This window comes from Pseudochaenichthys georgianus, chromosome 4 (genome assembly GCF_902827115.2).
Source record: "Pseudochaenichthys georgianus chromosome 4, fPseGeo1.2, whole genome shotgun sequence".
In the NCBI taxonomy this organism is placed as follows: domain Eukaryota; kingdom Metazoa; phylum Chordata; class Actinopteri; order Perciformes; family Channichthyidae; genus Pseudochaenichthys; species Pseudochaenichthys georgianus.
In genome coordinates this window covers 45,242,810-45,257,204 of record NC_047506.1, presented here as the reverse complement: position 1 = coordinate 45,257,204, position 14,395 = coordinate 45,242,810, and the positions used below count along the sequence as shown (strand labels likewise).

The 14,395-nt window shown below is 40.4% G+C and overlaps 1 protein-coding gene across 3 annotated transcripts in view; it reads left to right on the top strand.

Moving 5' to 3' along the window:
- The window catches only part of LOC117445051 (inaD-like protein), a 114,284-nt gene that overhangs the window by 60,810 nt on the left and 39,079 nt on the right, over positions 1-14,395 (top strand). For all 3 annotated transcript variants that reach the window (XM_071202959.1, XM_071202958.1, XM_071202957.1), the window contains exon 10: positions 343-426. In XM_071202959.1, the coding sequence (XP_071059060.1) occupies positions 343-426 (84 nt within the window). The remainder of the gene's footprint in view (positions 1-342; positions 427-14,395) is intronic.

The window sequence follows — 14,395 nt, the reverse complement described above, 5'->3', positions numbered from 1 at the left end:
AAGTGTGCATTTGTTAGGGACTATTTTCAGCGACGGATGAATCCATATGTGTTGTGTTGTGTGGCAGCAGGACAGTGTGTGTGGGTTTGAGGCGAACAAAGGACAGTGTGTGTTCATGATAAGAAGGATACGTCACACAGTGTAGCTCTTTCCTGTGTGTTAATAGTTTTGGGCCAAAAGGTGTGCTCTACGGCACAGAAGAAGAATATTCATCGAGCTTTGATACACACAGTTCGTGTTACTGTAGCAGATATAATCACTGTTGCTTTGAGTCTGAATATCACTTGAGTTTTACACCAACATCTAGCTCTCTCTCATAGTTCCTCTCGGTCTCTCGATTAGGACGCCATCATGATCCATGAGGTGTATGGAGAAGGAGCAGCAGCCAGAGACGCACGGCTGTGGGCAGGAGACCAGATACTCCAGGTACTCACACAGTATACTGTACAACTAGTACTGTCAACACCTGGCCTGTCTTTTTGTCTTATTGGTTTCTTACCTGCTAACAATTCTGATGTCATATATTTAAACAAAAACAAATCCCTAGTAAGAGACAACACTGTCCCATTTAAAAACTATTTTGTAATTGACCTACCAAATTATAATATGAGTTGACATCATAATATTAGGCCATGTGTTGCATTCTGTAAAGTTGATTTCATGTGTTAACAGCAACTCAGAGAGATGTGTTCACTGTCTCTGCTTCTATGGGCTCAGAACAGTCTCATAATACACACGTGCACACATAAGGATCCACACTTGTGTTTTTCAATGCACACACATGTGTTCCGTTTCATATACTGCACATGTAAATACAATCCAAATACAGAAAAAAGTTTCACATATGTATTTTTGATCCTCACATATTTGTTTTCCGTTTAAATCCCCTGCACCTGCAAACACAACCCGCTCTCTGTGCACGGATCGCTGTGCTGAGAGTGTGGGTTTTTGAGACTCCCCTGACGGTCAGCCGATTCGTACTTGTAATTCTTTCTATCTATAGCCAATCAGATGTCTCCTCCATTCTAAGCCAATCACATGAGCGCGCCCCCACGAGGGTAGATTTCTTGCGTTCATGACGTAGCGCTTCATGTACGCATTTTGCGCAGTCCGGAGCTGACGGGTCCATGGAGCCTGCAGGCGCTAATCTCAGGACCGAAGGACCGTAGTATAGTCGTCTTTATTTTTACGTCATTATTATTCAACGATAAATAAGGAAGTGTGTGGCTGAAATATGTTACAGCATTACTACGTCTAAAACTGTCCCAATACAAATATTTCGTATATCAATATTTTAATAGATGTAATAAAATGATTGTTACAATACAAATCTGAATAATATCATGTTTTGTTTGAAAGCAGTTGCATGTTGTGACGTGTGACGTGTGAGGTGTGAGGTTAAGGCAGCGTTTCTCAAAGTGTGGGGCGCAGAGATGTGATAGGTGGGTCGCGAATGGACAGGATGAATGGGATTTTTTTTTTCATTTTATAAATGTTTTGGACCTCAGGCCGGAATCGAACCTGGGTCCTCGCGGGCCTTAGTAGACTGTTACAGCTGGAGACTCGCAATGGCGGTGGACTTTCACAGCGCCGGAGCCTTGCAACGGTGGGTGTTTGCGGCGGCATGTGCGGCGGCATGTGCGGCGGCATGTGCGGCGGCGGATGCGGTGCCGGCGCTGTGAAAGTCCACGGCCCACCTATGTCAGAGCCAGCGGCCCACCAAAGGCAGCGGCCCACCAAAGGCAAAGGCAGCGGCCCACCAAAGGCAAAGGCAGCGGCCCACCAAAGGCAGCGGCCCACCAAAGGCAGCGGCCCACCAAAGTCCACGGCCCACCTATGTCAGAGCCAGCGGCCCACCAAAGGCAGCGGCCCACCAAAGGCAGCGGCTCACCAGGAAAAGTCCCGAATCTCCCGATGGCCAATCCAAGCTTGCTCACACACACACAACTGAAACCAAAATAATTTACAGACACGTGTAAAAATCTCTCATACGCACATGTGAAACGCTCGCTCGCTCACACACACACACACACACACACACACACACACACACACACACACACACACACACACACACACACACACACACACACACACACACACACACACACACACACACACACACAGAGCGTTGCAGTCGGGAAGAAAAGCAATGTGGAGCGGCACCTCACCACTTCATTAGGAGTTTAACCGTGACACTTTTCGAAATCCCGTTTGTGTCCCCCCACTTTACAAATAGGCCTATTATATGTTTATTATAATTTGTTGTGAGCGAGCGAGACAGAGAGAGAGCTAGAGAGAGTAAGAATTCATTCCAATGTGTACTATAGGACAGTAAAAAAAACAAAAACAGTTTAAAAGGGGAGTGATTAGTCAAATATGCATAAATAGAAAGAAAGAATACTATAGGTAACATAAGATCAGAATAAACAAGTTTAAATGATTTGTTATTGGTTGTGATCATATTCTAAAGATGTTTGGATTATTGAAAAGTATACAGCTCCCTTTCATCTGAGTGTTGAGAGCTGTATCCATACATTCATGTTATGCCCAGTGCACCAGATTGATGCATTTCACTTCAACATTTAAAAAAAACTCTTCCCGGGGGTGCATGTTCCCGGACCCCCCTAGTGGTTTTGAGGTCCACCCCCAAATAAAGCCGGTTAAAATAATTGAATTGCATACATGTTCTTTTAGTAAAACGGGTCCCACAGACCCAAACAGCACACAAAGGTTAAAGGTCAGCATATCATAATTGTTGGAGATGAATGTTCAAACTGGAGCCACAAACCACCAGGAGACAGGAGTTTAAAGTTCTTTGTTTTATTTTATCAGGGTATGTTGGTGGGATAGTAGCTGTTGCCAATGGTTCTAGTAGAACAGGTGAAACAAACTGATTACAGCATTTGCATATTAAAATAATACTTATATTACTTTCAAATTAAAGTTAACAAATATGTCTGCCGTAATTATATCAAATTGGAATTAAATTATATTCATTAATACATTGAACAACACATGTGTTTAATACCGTTGAGGTTACTCAAGTACAAATATCGAAATTACAAAGAGGATTCTACTTACATTGTTAAATCAAAAGACACATGGCGAACAGCTAGCAAACACTAAATCCTGGTGTGGGTCAAGCCCCCAGGAAGTGTGCCGGAGTCTATTGAGAATATTCGTTGTGGCCAAACGGCGGTACTACACTTCCTTTAGGTTGCTGGGCCCGGAAACACTTTTTCCCATTGACTTACATTGGGAAAGAGTGGTCTGTAACTCGTTGGATACTTTTTTTTAAAACTAAATAAACAACCCAGTATGAACACTTGTATAGCCCTTATTAAAAACATTCGTTCCTCAAGTTGTAAAAATGTGCTAATAACGTTATTCTGAGAGTTATTTCCCTCTGCATTATGAACGCGCATCTAACCTTTATGTGCGTTTATCTTTACCCATGGATGCACAATAACAACGGACTCATATCGCCTTACTGCCATCCCACGGAGCTGTAATAATGGATATATTGCACATGTTTGCTGTAATTAATCATTTGTAAAATATTATACTACATGGGTACAAATCTTGTACCGTAAATGTTGTATTAAATAAAGTTAAAGGTGGGGTAGGTAAGTTTCAGAATCCGGCTCGAGATACACTTTTTGTTATATTCCATGGAATGCTCTTAACATCCCGATAGCAATGAATATCTTAAGTGCTTTGACAAAAAATCCATACAAAAATGTAATCTGTGGAAGCCGTAAAAGTACAACGTAAAGTACAACGTAAAGTACAACGTAAAGTACAACGCCGATTGCCGCCCTGTCTGTCAGCCTTCCATCTCGTGCACGCACAAATGTATCTCGTGCCCTCATTGGGCGTGCCGTCATTGGGCGTGCATTGCAGCAGTACTTCAATGACTCGCCAGCAACAGGCGGCCACTTTCACCAAGGCAGAGTGAGGTTCAACATCGTCTACTGGTGGTAAAAGAAATAATGTAACGGAGAAAATTAGGAACAAAAACAAAGTGAAAACTAGGAGAATTCAAACCAGAGTCAATATCGGAGTTGCTTTTCAATGATGGTGACTACTGATGGAACACATGGGGGTTATTCCCTATCTTTATTCAAGAGCGTGGTATTTAAATTTCAGAGCATACTTTATGTATTTATTTCCCTCAAACCCTGTCCTCGCACTCAAATAGTGCTGCTTGCACTTAGATTTGCTCTGCTTCTGCTCAAACTGTACGCTTGCACTCAGATATATTGCTGCTTACAGATTTGTTCTGCTCTCAGATTTATTCTGTGCGTGCTCGAAACTTTTGTGCAACAATCCTGTCAAAATCCCTCAACCAATAGGAGGCCATGTGTCCTTGCGGGTGCGTTCGCTTTACTTATTACAGCGTCCCGTAAGGGCGGTTACTCTTTGGTTTGTCTTTGGTGCGATGACAGGGTTTTAGTGAAGGAAATCAATAAAGTATGCTCTAAAATTTAAATACCACGATCTTGAATAAAGATAGGGAATAACCCCCATACACACCGAGTTGAAATCTGACGCCGTGGTCGCTCTTTTTCTCTTGGACAGGTAATTATCTGTTTTGTATGGTTTACAATTCACCTGAACTATATAGCCAACCTAAGTCATGTGCACGTTCATGTGTGTTGGAGGAGGTGCTGTAAGGAAGTCTGAAGGAAGGGGCGGATTCTTTTCGGCTGTGTACTTTCAAATTGTAGTGCACTCGAGCCGGTTTCTGAAACTTACCTACCCCACCTTTAATATTACAGACGTTAGATTAACGTCCCTGTAGCTTATTATTGCACTAAGAAGCTTATTGCACTGTATATATATATATATACAGTGCAATAATTCTTTCATGCTAAATGAAGCTCTGTTGGATATCACTAGATCCTGTTACAGAGTAATATAAGTACATAACGATTGATGTGTACATTAGCATAATTACTAGATAGCCGCTAGCTGCTAACTGCCGCCTTGTTAATATCAAATCCATCATAATAACAATCCATTACCATGCTTTCATGAACGCACGGTGCTGTTACGTGTACGCAAATTGACGTGCTTGATGTGAACGAGCATTTTGGTTAAAGTTGCGCATGCTCTATGAGTGCACATACGGGTACTTCTCAGGCATGCCGGGTAATCTGTGATGTTTCACTCTCTCAAAAGTTGGGCAATTTTATCATCATGCATCAATCATGGATGTATAATAAGAACTGGATACAGCGTGGGAGGCGGGGCCTCATTCATTCCTATGAGAGTTGCTCAATGGCGCATGATGACAAAATGGCCCAACTTTTGAGAGAGCGAAACGTCACGGATTACCCAGCATGCCTGAGAAGTACCCGTATGTGCACTCATAGAGCATGCGCAACTTTAACCAAAATGTATGTCAATTTGCGTACACGTAACAGCACCGCACGTTCATGACAGCATGGTACTGGATTTATATTAACGAGGCGGCAGTTAGCAGCTAGCGGCTAGCTAGTAAATTATGCTAAATTTCACATCAATCGTTATGTACTTTTATATTACGCTGCCATCAGGATCTAGTGATATCCAACGCAAGCATGTGAAACAAAAGATAGCATTTACCTGTTTGCATCCAGCTAGCCATGTGAGAAGCCTTGTTGATACGTTTTGTCTTTTTCACGAGCTTGCTGTGATATATACAAATCGGGTTGGTCCGGTCCAAGGTCTTTAAGTATCAATTTATCTCCCAAACTTCTCCTTTCAAAAGGATTGGAGAGTAGCTCTTGGGCGGACCGAGGTTCCGGCGACTCCACCTGCACACCATTCTCATCTTTGTTTGTTTGTTTGTTCAAGCGCTTAATACGACCTATAATTACGTTTTAAAATTGTCGGCCTCTAGTGCTCCCGTTCAATGCAAATGTTACAGAGGGTTGTTTATTCACAAATAACCCTCTCTGTAAAATCCTAAATTGTAGGATAGTTTGGCCATTAAAACGCTTTATGATTAGATTTCTAGCGAGAAGTATATATTGTACTTTTAGAATCCACGTCCAGTCGATATGTAGGATCTATAGTTTGATAGATATTACGAAGATGATTTGAGGTTTCGTCAGGAGAACGTGTATATGAGGCAAGCTTCCATGTAAAGTTACGGGTTTAAAATAGTATTTCCGGTCTCGACGTTTTCATAATAAAACCAATGATCAAATGATGTAACGGTGATATCTGCTCTACTCATCCACTAAAAAACATCAGTTTATCCTAGTTAATTATACGACATTAATTGGTTTAAATTATGTACAATGCTTTTGTGTTTTTCCAATAGGTTTTTCTCTTTCGATTCTGAGAGACACATTTCTTTTTTCAGAGGTTTTGATAGGCTAAAATCATGCCGCAATGCACGTCGGGATATAGTGTTTATGTGATATGAAATCGGAAAACATAAAAAAAATTATAATAATACTTTATTCCGAGTGTTCTTGCTTTTCTCTTTGAAAGTCATCACATAACGGCATTGTAATACACGGTTCGGCTGCATTAAATATTACATACCTGCCCTAGATATGTATTTATAGAGCCCTGATCAGAAGACTTTTGACAAACTGGAAGAGATGCCGCCAAAACTGAATACATGACGTGGACCATAAATATATCAACAATTAAACAACATCTTCCATTTATTTTCACACAATACATCTCCTTGCAGTATCAACACTAATTCGGCTGACTTTTATATTTGATCCAATTAGTAGATCTGTCTGTATTTACACCATAACGGTGCACAGCTGATAGAAAGGGACTTTTTTGTAGTTTTTAAAGATATTACTGATTTTATGAACTACCTTTCCAACTCCTCATGCAGTTGACTGTTACAGGTCTATACTAGTTAATGGTACAATGCATAAGCTTCACGTCGAGAGACTGAAACTGTATTTTAATTTCACAATAAAGTGAATAGTCATATTATGTACGATATTATTATGTTTTATTAACTAGACCACTGGTCTAAACCGCACCTCCTAGTGGTTAAAGCACGTTATTGAATTTAGTTGTTGAATAAGTTATATTTGATGAAAACATTTAAATATTAAGAGTAGCCTACATACAAAATAGGGGTCAATGATAGAAATATAGAATGGAAAATATCAAGAAGATACTGTAGTGATCTCTACAATAAAACAGTTTAGTGCAGGACGTCCAAAGATATTAACAGGAGGATGTGCAAAACAGACAAACTGATAAGGCTGAATTTTACTCAGGTGTAACTAAAGTCTGATTTAAGGGTTGTTTATATTTCACATCATTAATCAGAATCTGCAAAGAAACACAAATAAATGTAGTAGAGTAAAAATACCAGGTTAACCTCTGAATTGTAGTGGAGTAGAACAAAGTAGTACATGCTGCTGTAACAAAAACATTTCCCAACTTGGGATCAATAAAGTATCTTAACTTAAGATGATCGATGGCTACTGCCATATTTGCTAAATGTGCATCTGAACCTTGACAAGTGCATGTTTCAGGCTTATCAATTAACAACAGGAGGGGTCACAGACATAAGACCAGCTGTTAAATAAAGCTCTTCTGACCCTAGCTGTCATGTGGTATTAATGCTGCCCATTATGGACACAAGCAATTTTCACCCATGTATTAATTATATGTTTTAAATTTGATAACACCAATGTGTTTCGTATCCCCTAAACCTCCAGGGATGTATACAGTTTAATACTGGCAACTTCTAATTGTGGGAAATACGAAAACGTCTTTTAAAACTACATTTCCCAGTAGAGACGTGCCATAGAACATGTTGCGAAACACACAATAGCCAGCAAGTGTAATTCTGGGGGGGAGGGCCGGGCTGGACCCGTCCAAGTCCAGTTTTGGATAGTCTGACTTGGTTCCATTCCATTTCAAAGAGCTGTTTGACAGCGTAACCTTGTCGCACTGCCACTCCAATATCCAATAACAGAGCTTGAGGGCTAATCACGGGGTTTGTAAAGCAAGGCGGATGTTGTAGTCCCAAATGATAGCTGGGAATTCTGGGTAGTGTAGTGTCTTCGGAAACTCTATAGTGTCTAAACTCCGAAAAAACAATTTGTTTCTCCGAATCGAAGGTTAAAAACACAAAAGCATTGTACACAATTTAAACCAATCAATATTGTGTAATTAACAAAGATAAACTGATGTTTTTTAGTGGATGAGTAATGGAGATATCACTGTGTAATCATTTGACAGTGTGGGGAATACTTCCGGTTTTATTATGAAAACTTCGAGACCGGAAAAACTGTTTTCACCCACGCTAACTTTACATGGAAGCTGCCCCATATGCACGTTCTCCTGGCGAGACCTCAAATCATCTTCGTATATCTATCAAACTGTAGATCCTACACATCCACTGGACGTGGATTATAAAAGTACAATATACACTTCTCGCTAGAAATCTAATAAAAAAGCATTTTGATGGCCACACTATTCCACAATTTAGGATTTTCCAGAGAGGGTTATTTGTGAATAAACGACCCTCCGGAGCGTTTGCAATCGACAGGAGCATGTTGTTTCTTACTCGACCACTAGAGGTGCTACACTTTAAAACATGACTCTGGGTCGTATTTAGCTGCTGAACAATCGACCTATATGGTCGTTTTTTGTAGGAGGACTGGCTGAGTGCTCTCATTCATAACATTATGGTTTACTATTTAAATAACCATAGCTTGCTCAATTTTCAACCAATTTTCAAACGGTTTGGTTTTTTATAAATATCAAAGATGTAGTTATGATACTGCATACTTATAATCATGGACTTTCATATGAAAATAACATTAATCAGATAAAGCAATAGCTATACACACACACACACAAGGTATTTATATTAAATATTTGCCGGTGTATATATTTCCATTTATTTTATTATATTGTTAATATTTAAAATAGATTATAAATAAATTATAAAATTAAAATACATTTATATTTTATATATAAAAATCGGTCTCATGTTACCACTCTGTAAGCCAAGAGTTGTTAATTTAGCAATGCCTTAGCTTGAAGAACAGGGACACAACTAATGACCAGAGTTGGGTGTAACGCGTTACAAAGTAACACGTTACTGTAATAATATTACTTCGTCGGTAACGGAGTAGTGTAACGCGTTACTTTTATAATTCAGTAATCACACTACAGTTACTAACATTGCCCCGACACGCATTACTTCGTTACTTTCTAAAATCAGTCATAATCAAACCTCAACAAACACCTGCAAAGAACACAAAGTGAAGCTAACGCACATAGCTGTTGTTTATTTATATCACACACGTAGTCTGTTCTTCTTCTCTGTTTTCCGGTTGTTGCCTGTTTTGAATGACGAATACACACTACCGCCGCCTGCTGGTAAGGAGAGTTATTGCCACTTACGCATGCGCAGTTCGTACGTGCTCGGCTGAAGTCTTGCGGTGTGCTCCAGTCTGGCTCCAGTGCAACACATGGCCAACACGCAGGAGAACACGCTGACGCAACAGCGTGAGCAGAGATAGACTGCGCAAAATATACAGATAGCAGGAGACAGAGGACAGCCACGGTCAGATAGGAAAACATTCAGGAGCTATCTGGATCAGTCTTATGCGACAATGGAAACTGAACTAAAGAGAACATTTAAAACTTTAGCAGTCTGCGTGATCTGCCTGTAGGGAGGGGCGGGCCGGCCCTGCGAGTAAAGTAATGAGTAAAGTAACGAGTAAAGTAACAAATTACTTTATGTAGAGAGTAACGAAGTAGTGTAATATATTACTTTATTTTAAAGTAATAAGTAATATGTAATATATTACTTTTTTTTAGTAACGACCCCATCTCTGTTAATGACAATAGCATATGTTGGTATATTATTTAGATATTCACACCTTTATCATAAGAACCAAACCAACATCAAATGTGCTCACAGACAGGCCAGTTCTGTCTAATTTATCACAATTATTTTTGACATGAGATCTTCATATCATCCTAGTTTTGTATTTAGTTTCTAGATTTGTAAACAAATCCAGAACCTTTGAAATATGTTATTGAAAAAAGACCAAGAATAATATAAACTGTACCATGTGTCCTTCTGTAGTCCATTTGTGGTTTGTCTTGTCTCACCCCGACTGATATGTCACAAAATCCACTGTTTAAATTGTTCCCTATATTGCCCCTATGCCCCTGTAAGGTGTCCTTGGGTGTTATGAAAGGCGGCCCCCCAACATAAATGTATTATTATTATTAAGAAGAACAACTTGGTGTGGTGTGGAGGGGATGTAGGAAGCAGGAGCAGGTGGGGAGAGATGGGGCTTCAAGGTTCAAGGTTATTTGTTTTAAATGTGTCTTGGAGATAAGGACCAGCTGCACACAATAAAATACAGTATAACACAAAACCAATAAGACACACGGTGACACATGGCACACCAACAATCAATCATCGTCCAGCCTCAGCTTTGGTATTCTTTCACAACCATGTTATGGGTTTATTAGACTGAGCAAGCATAAACATATGTGGTGATCCCACGGGTTCTTGTTTGCAGACAGCGGCGATTGGAGCATCCGTAGGCTGCACAAAAGTCCGGCATAGTCAGGTACTTCTGTAAACACAAAGCCAGCAAATTCCTGTATTATAATGCAAGATGTTTTTAACAAGCCAAACCACTTGGAAGAAATCATGTGTAACTTAAGTTATGTTGAAAAGAAAGAGCAGTTCTGCCTCTCCCACTGGTGTAAAGTTGCTGGGTCAACTTTGTAATACTAGGTCTCACTCACAGCCTCTTGTTATTAGCCAGCTAATAAATACAACCACATACACAAAGAAAAGCTGCAATTTCAACATGTCCAAGCATCCTGTATCATAGCCATGCTAATAATGTTTATAATAAACCAAAGCGTTTGTAAATCAGTCAAGATTTCAGCTAGTTAAGAGTATTTTTGTGCAGATCACTCACCTTACAACAGCTACCATAACGCGAATCAGAGTAACTGTTGACTGTAGCAAGATGGCGGCCGGTCAGCTACGCTGGAAAATCTCCCATGAGCCATCTAGTGTTTATATATATCTATGGGTTTGAGGACAAAGAGGAGGAAGTCCTCATCCAGGCCTCAATATATAGCCTGTGAGGAAGTTCTACCTGCTTCCCTTCACAATGCCTCTTGTGGACAGGAGGGTTACACCAGACCCGGCGCCAGAACAAATCTAAAGGGAGGGCCTATGATTTTCATGGGAGGGCCCACAAAACCGTCACGTGCTGCGTGCCTGCGGCACAATATATATCAAACAGCGAGGCCAACAGCATTGCGTAAAGACGCACACTTATCGCAAATACATACACAAATAAAGGGCAACATAGAAACCAATTTTGAAACATTGTGTGCGTGGCAGCACAGACACTGGTAAATCACGAGCAAGGCACACTGGTTAAGTATGGCAGCTTCCTGTACACTGCACTGCACTGCACAATACACTGCATCCCCCATCTCTTCGACAATATGCTCAGTCACTAAGGTGCTCATTATTTCTATTATGGTATTTTGCATGTCGTGAGAGGTGTATGTTGCTGTGTGTGGAATGCTTTCCATTATTTTGGCCACTCTGCATCTTTGTGCAGCGTATACTCAAACAGCGATAGGGAGAGCCCACTGCCTGACTCGGACATGCTGTGGAGTGCATCGTGGTCACCTCTGAGAGCAACACATCCTCACTCCCAGGTCGGCCTATGTTGACGTTATGTCAAGTCCCCTGCCGGCTTTTTCCAACGCAAGGGGGGGGGCCTTAGCGTCCATTTTCAACGCAAGGGGGGGGCCCTGAGCGTCCATTTTCAGCTTTCCGGGATGTCCATGTGCTTCTATGGACGCTCATGGAAGCACGGCATTCGTTTGTGTCAACTGCCCTTAAAGGCAATGAAGACACTACACTACCCAGAATCCCCAGCTATCGTTTGGACTACACCATGTGCTCTGTTTGACAAACCCCGTGATAGTCCTCAAGCTCTGTGATTGGAGAGTGTGCTCCGAGGGTTACCGAGCCTCGAACAGCACTTGAAATGGGATGGAACCACGGCAGACTGTTCAAAACTGGATTTGAACGGGTCCACCGCGTCCCCCCCCTCCCCCACCCCGTCCCCAGAACTACACATGCTGGCTATTCTGTTTCGCAACATGTTCTCTATGGCACGTCTCTACTGGGAGTTGTAGTTTTAAAAGACGTTTTCGTATTTCCCATAATAAGAAGTTGCCAGTATTAAACTGTGTACATCCCTGGAGGTTTAGGGGACAGGAAACACTCACATTTAAAACATATAATTAATAAATGGGTGAAAATTGCTTGTGCCCATAATGGGCAGTATTAATATATATACCCACACGCCAGCTAAGGTCAGAAGAGCTTTATTTAACAGCTGGACTTATGTTTGTGACCCCTCCTGTTGTTAATTGATAACATTACATTACATTAATTGATAAGCCTGAAACATGCACTTGTCAAGGTTCAGAGGCACATTTTGAAAATATGGCAGTAGCCATCGATCAGCTTAAGATAAGATATACTTTATTGATCCCAAGTTGGAACATTTGCGTTACATCAGCATGTGTAACAGTTAAATATGCAGTGGTGTTATTTGTAAATCATTTAGTATAATCACACAAATTCTGTGTTTTATATTTAACAATTCTGTGTTCTTTATTTATTGATTGTTCAATACCTGACAAGGCCGGGGGTTGAAATATCTGCATACATCTTATAAGAGTATAATACATTATGTATAATATCAGTTAAAATAAGTGCTTCAACATAGTTAACATTGCTGGAGGTATGCACACATATTGATAGATGTCTTGTAATGCACTGTTGAGGAACCTGCGACCCAAGTTTTTCATTCAGTGCAGAACTACACCATAGTTGTGTAGGCCTATATGATATGTCAATAAACCTTAGAAAATCTTGAAATCTTGAAAGGGATGTGCAAAATAGTCATTATATACAGTCTTTAATTAACTATTAGTAGAGAATAACGAGTAATGAATATACTTTATAGGGATCCTATTAATATCTAATAATAAAAATAATGAAATTCAATAACATGCTTTAACCACCAGGTGTCTCTTTATATCATCTGTGCACCTTTATGGTGTAAATACAGCCTATCTACCAATTGGATCAAATATAAAAGTGAGCCGAATTAGTGTTGATACGGCAAGGAGACGTATTGTGTGAAAATAAATGTAAGATGTTGTTTAATGGCTGATATATTTATGATCCACGTCACGTTTTCAGTTACTCATGTTTGTCTAGAAGTCTTCTCATCAGGGCTCTATAAATACAGAACTACGGCAGATATGTAATATTTAATGCAGCCGAACCGTGTATTACAATGCCGTTATGTGATGACTTTCAAAGAGAAAAGCAAGCACACTCGGAATAAGGTATTATTTTATTTTTAAAAAAGTTTTCGGTCTGTTTCCGGTATTTGTTAATGACGATGTGCTCTGAGATGTGAGACTGGAATTGCACAGGGGAAAATAACGTATCTTTAGATGCGGATTGTGTTAAACTAATATGTTTAGGCTGTGGACCAACACTATACATTGACGGGGAAGGGGGTAGCAATAAAGATAACACCATTAAACAGTTACACAACATAACAGAAATAATATCGATAGCAGCGTCCCTAGCAACCACCTTGGTAACAATGAAAACGTTGGACGCAATTTCCTGAAGTAATCTTCGTAATAACTAGCAAACTAAAGATCATTTACATCCACTGCACACATCATCTGAAATAACAACTCATATTTCTCGCATCAAATGACATCAAAACGCATTTTAATGGCCAAACTAACTTTAAAATAGGCATTTTACACCCAGAATAAAACGAAGTTCGGCCATGTTTTCTTTTTCTGCAGGGAGAAATGTGAAGATCACGTGACGTCAAACAGAGCTTATGGTGTAGTCCAAACGATAGCTGGGGATTCTGGGTAGTGTAGTGTCTTCTGCCATCCTTTACTCCGAAAAAAGATTTGTTTCTCCGAATCGAAGGGGAAAAATACAAAAGCATTGCACACAATTTAAACCAATCAATGTTGTTAATCTGTTGTTAATCTGGTGTTTTTTAGTCGATGAGTAGTGCAGATATCACTGTAAAATCAATCGTCAGTAAGGGGAATATTTACTTCCGGGTGTACAATTCTCCGCTATCCAATGAGAATGGACGCTCTCATTGCCTTTAAGGGTAGTCGACACAAACGAATGCCGTGCTTCCATGAGCGTCCATAGAAGCACATGGACATCCCGGAAAGCTGAAAATGGACGCTAAGGGCCCCCCCCTTGCGTTGAAAATGGACGCTAAGCCCCCCCCCCCTTGCGTTGGAAAAAGCCGGCAGGGGACTTGACATAACGTCAACA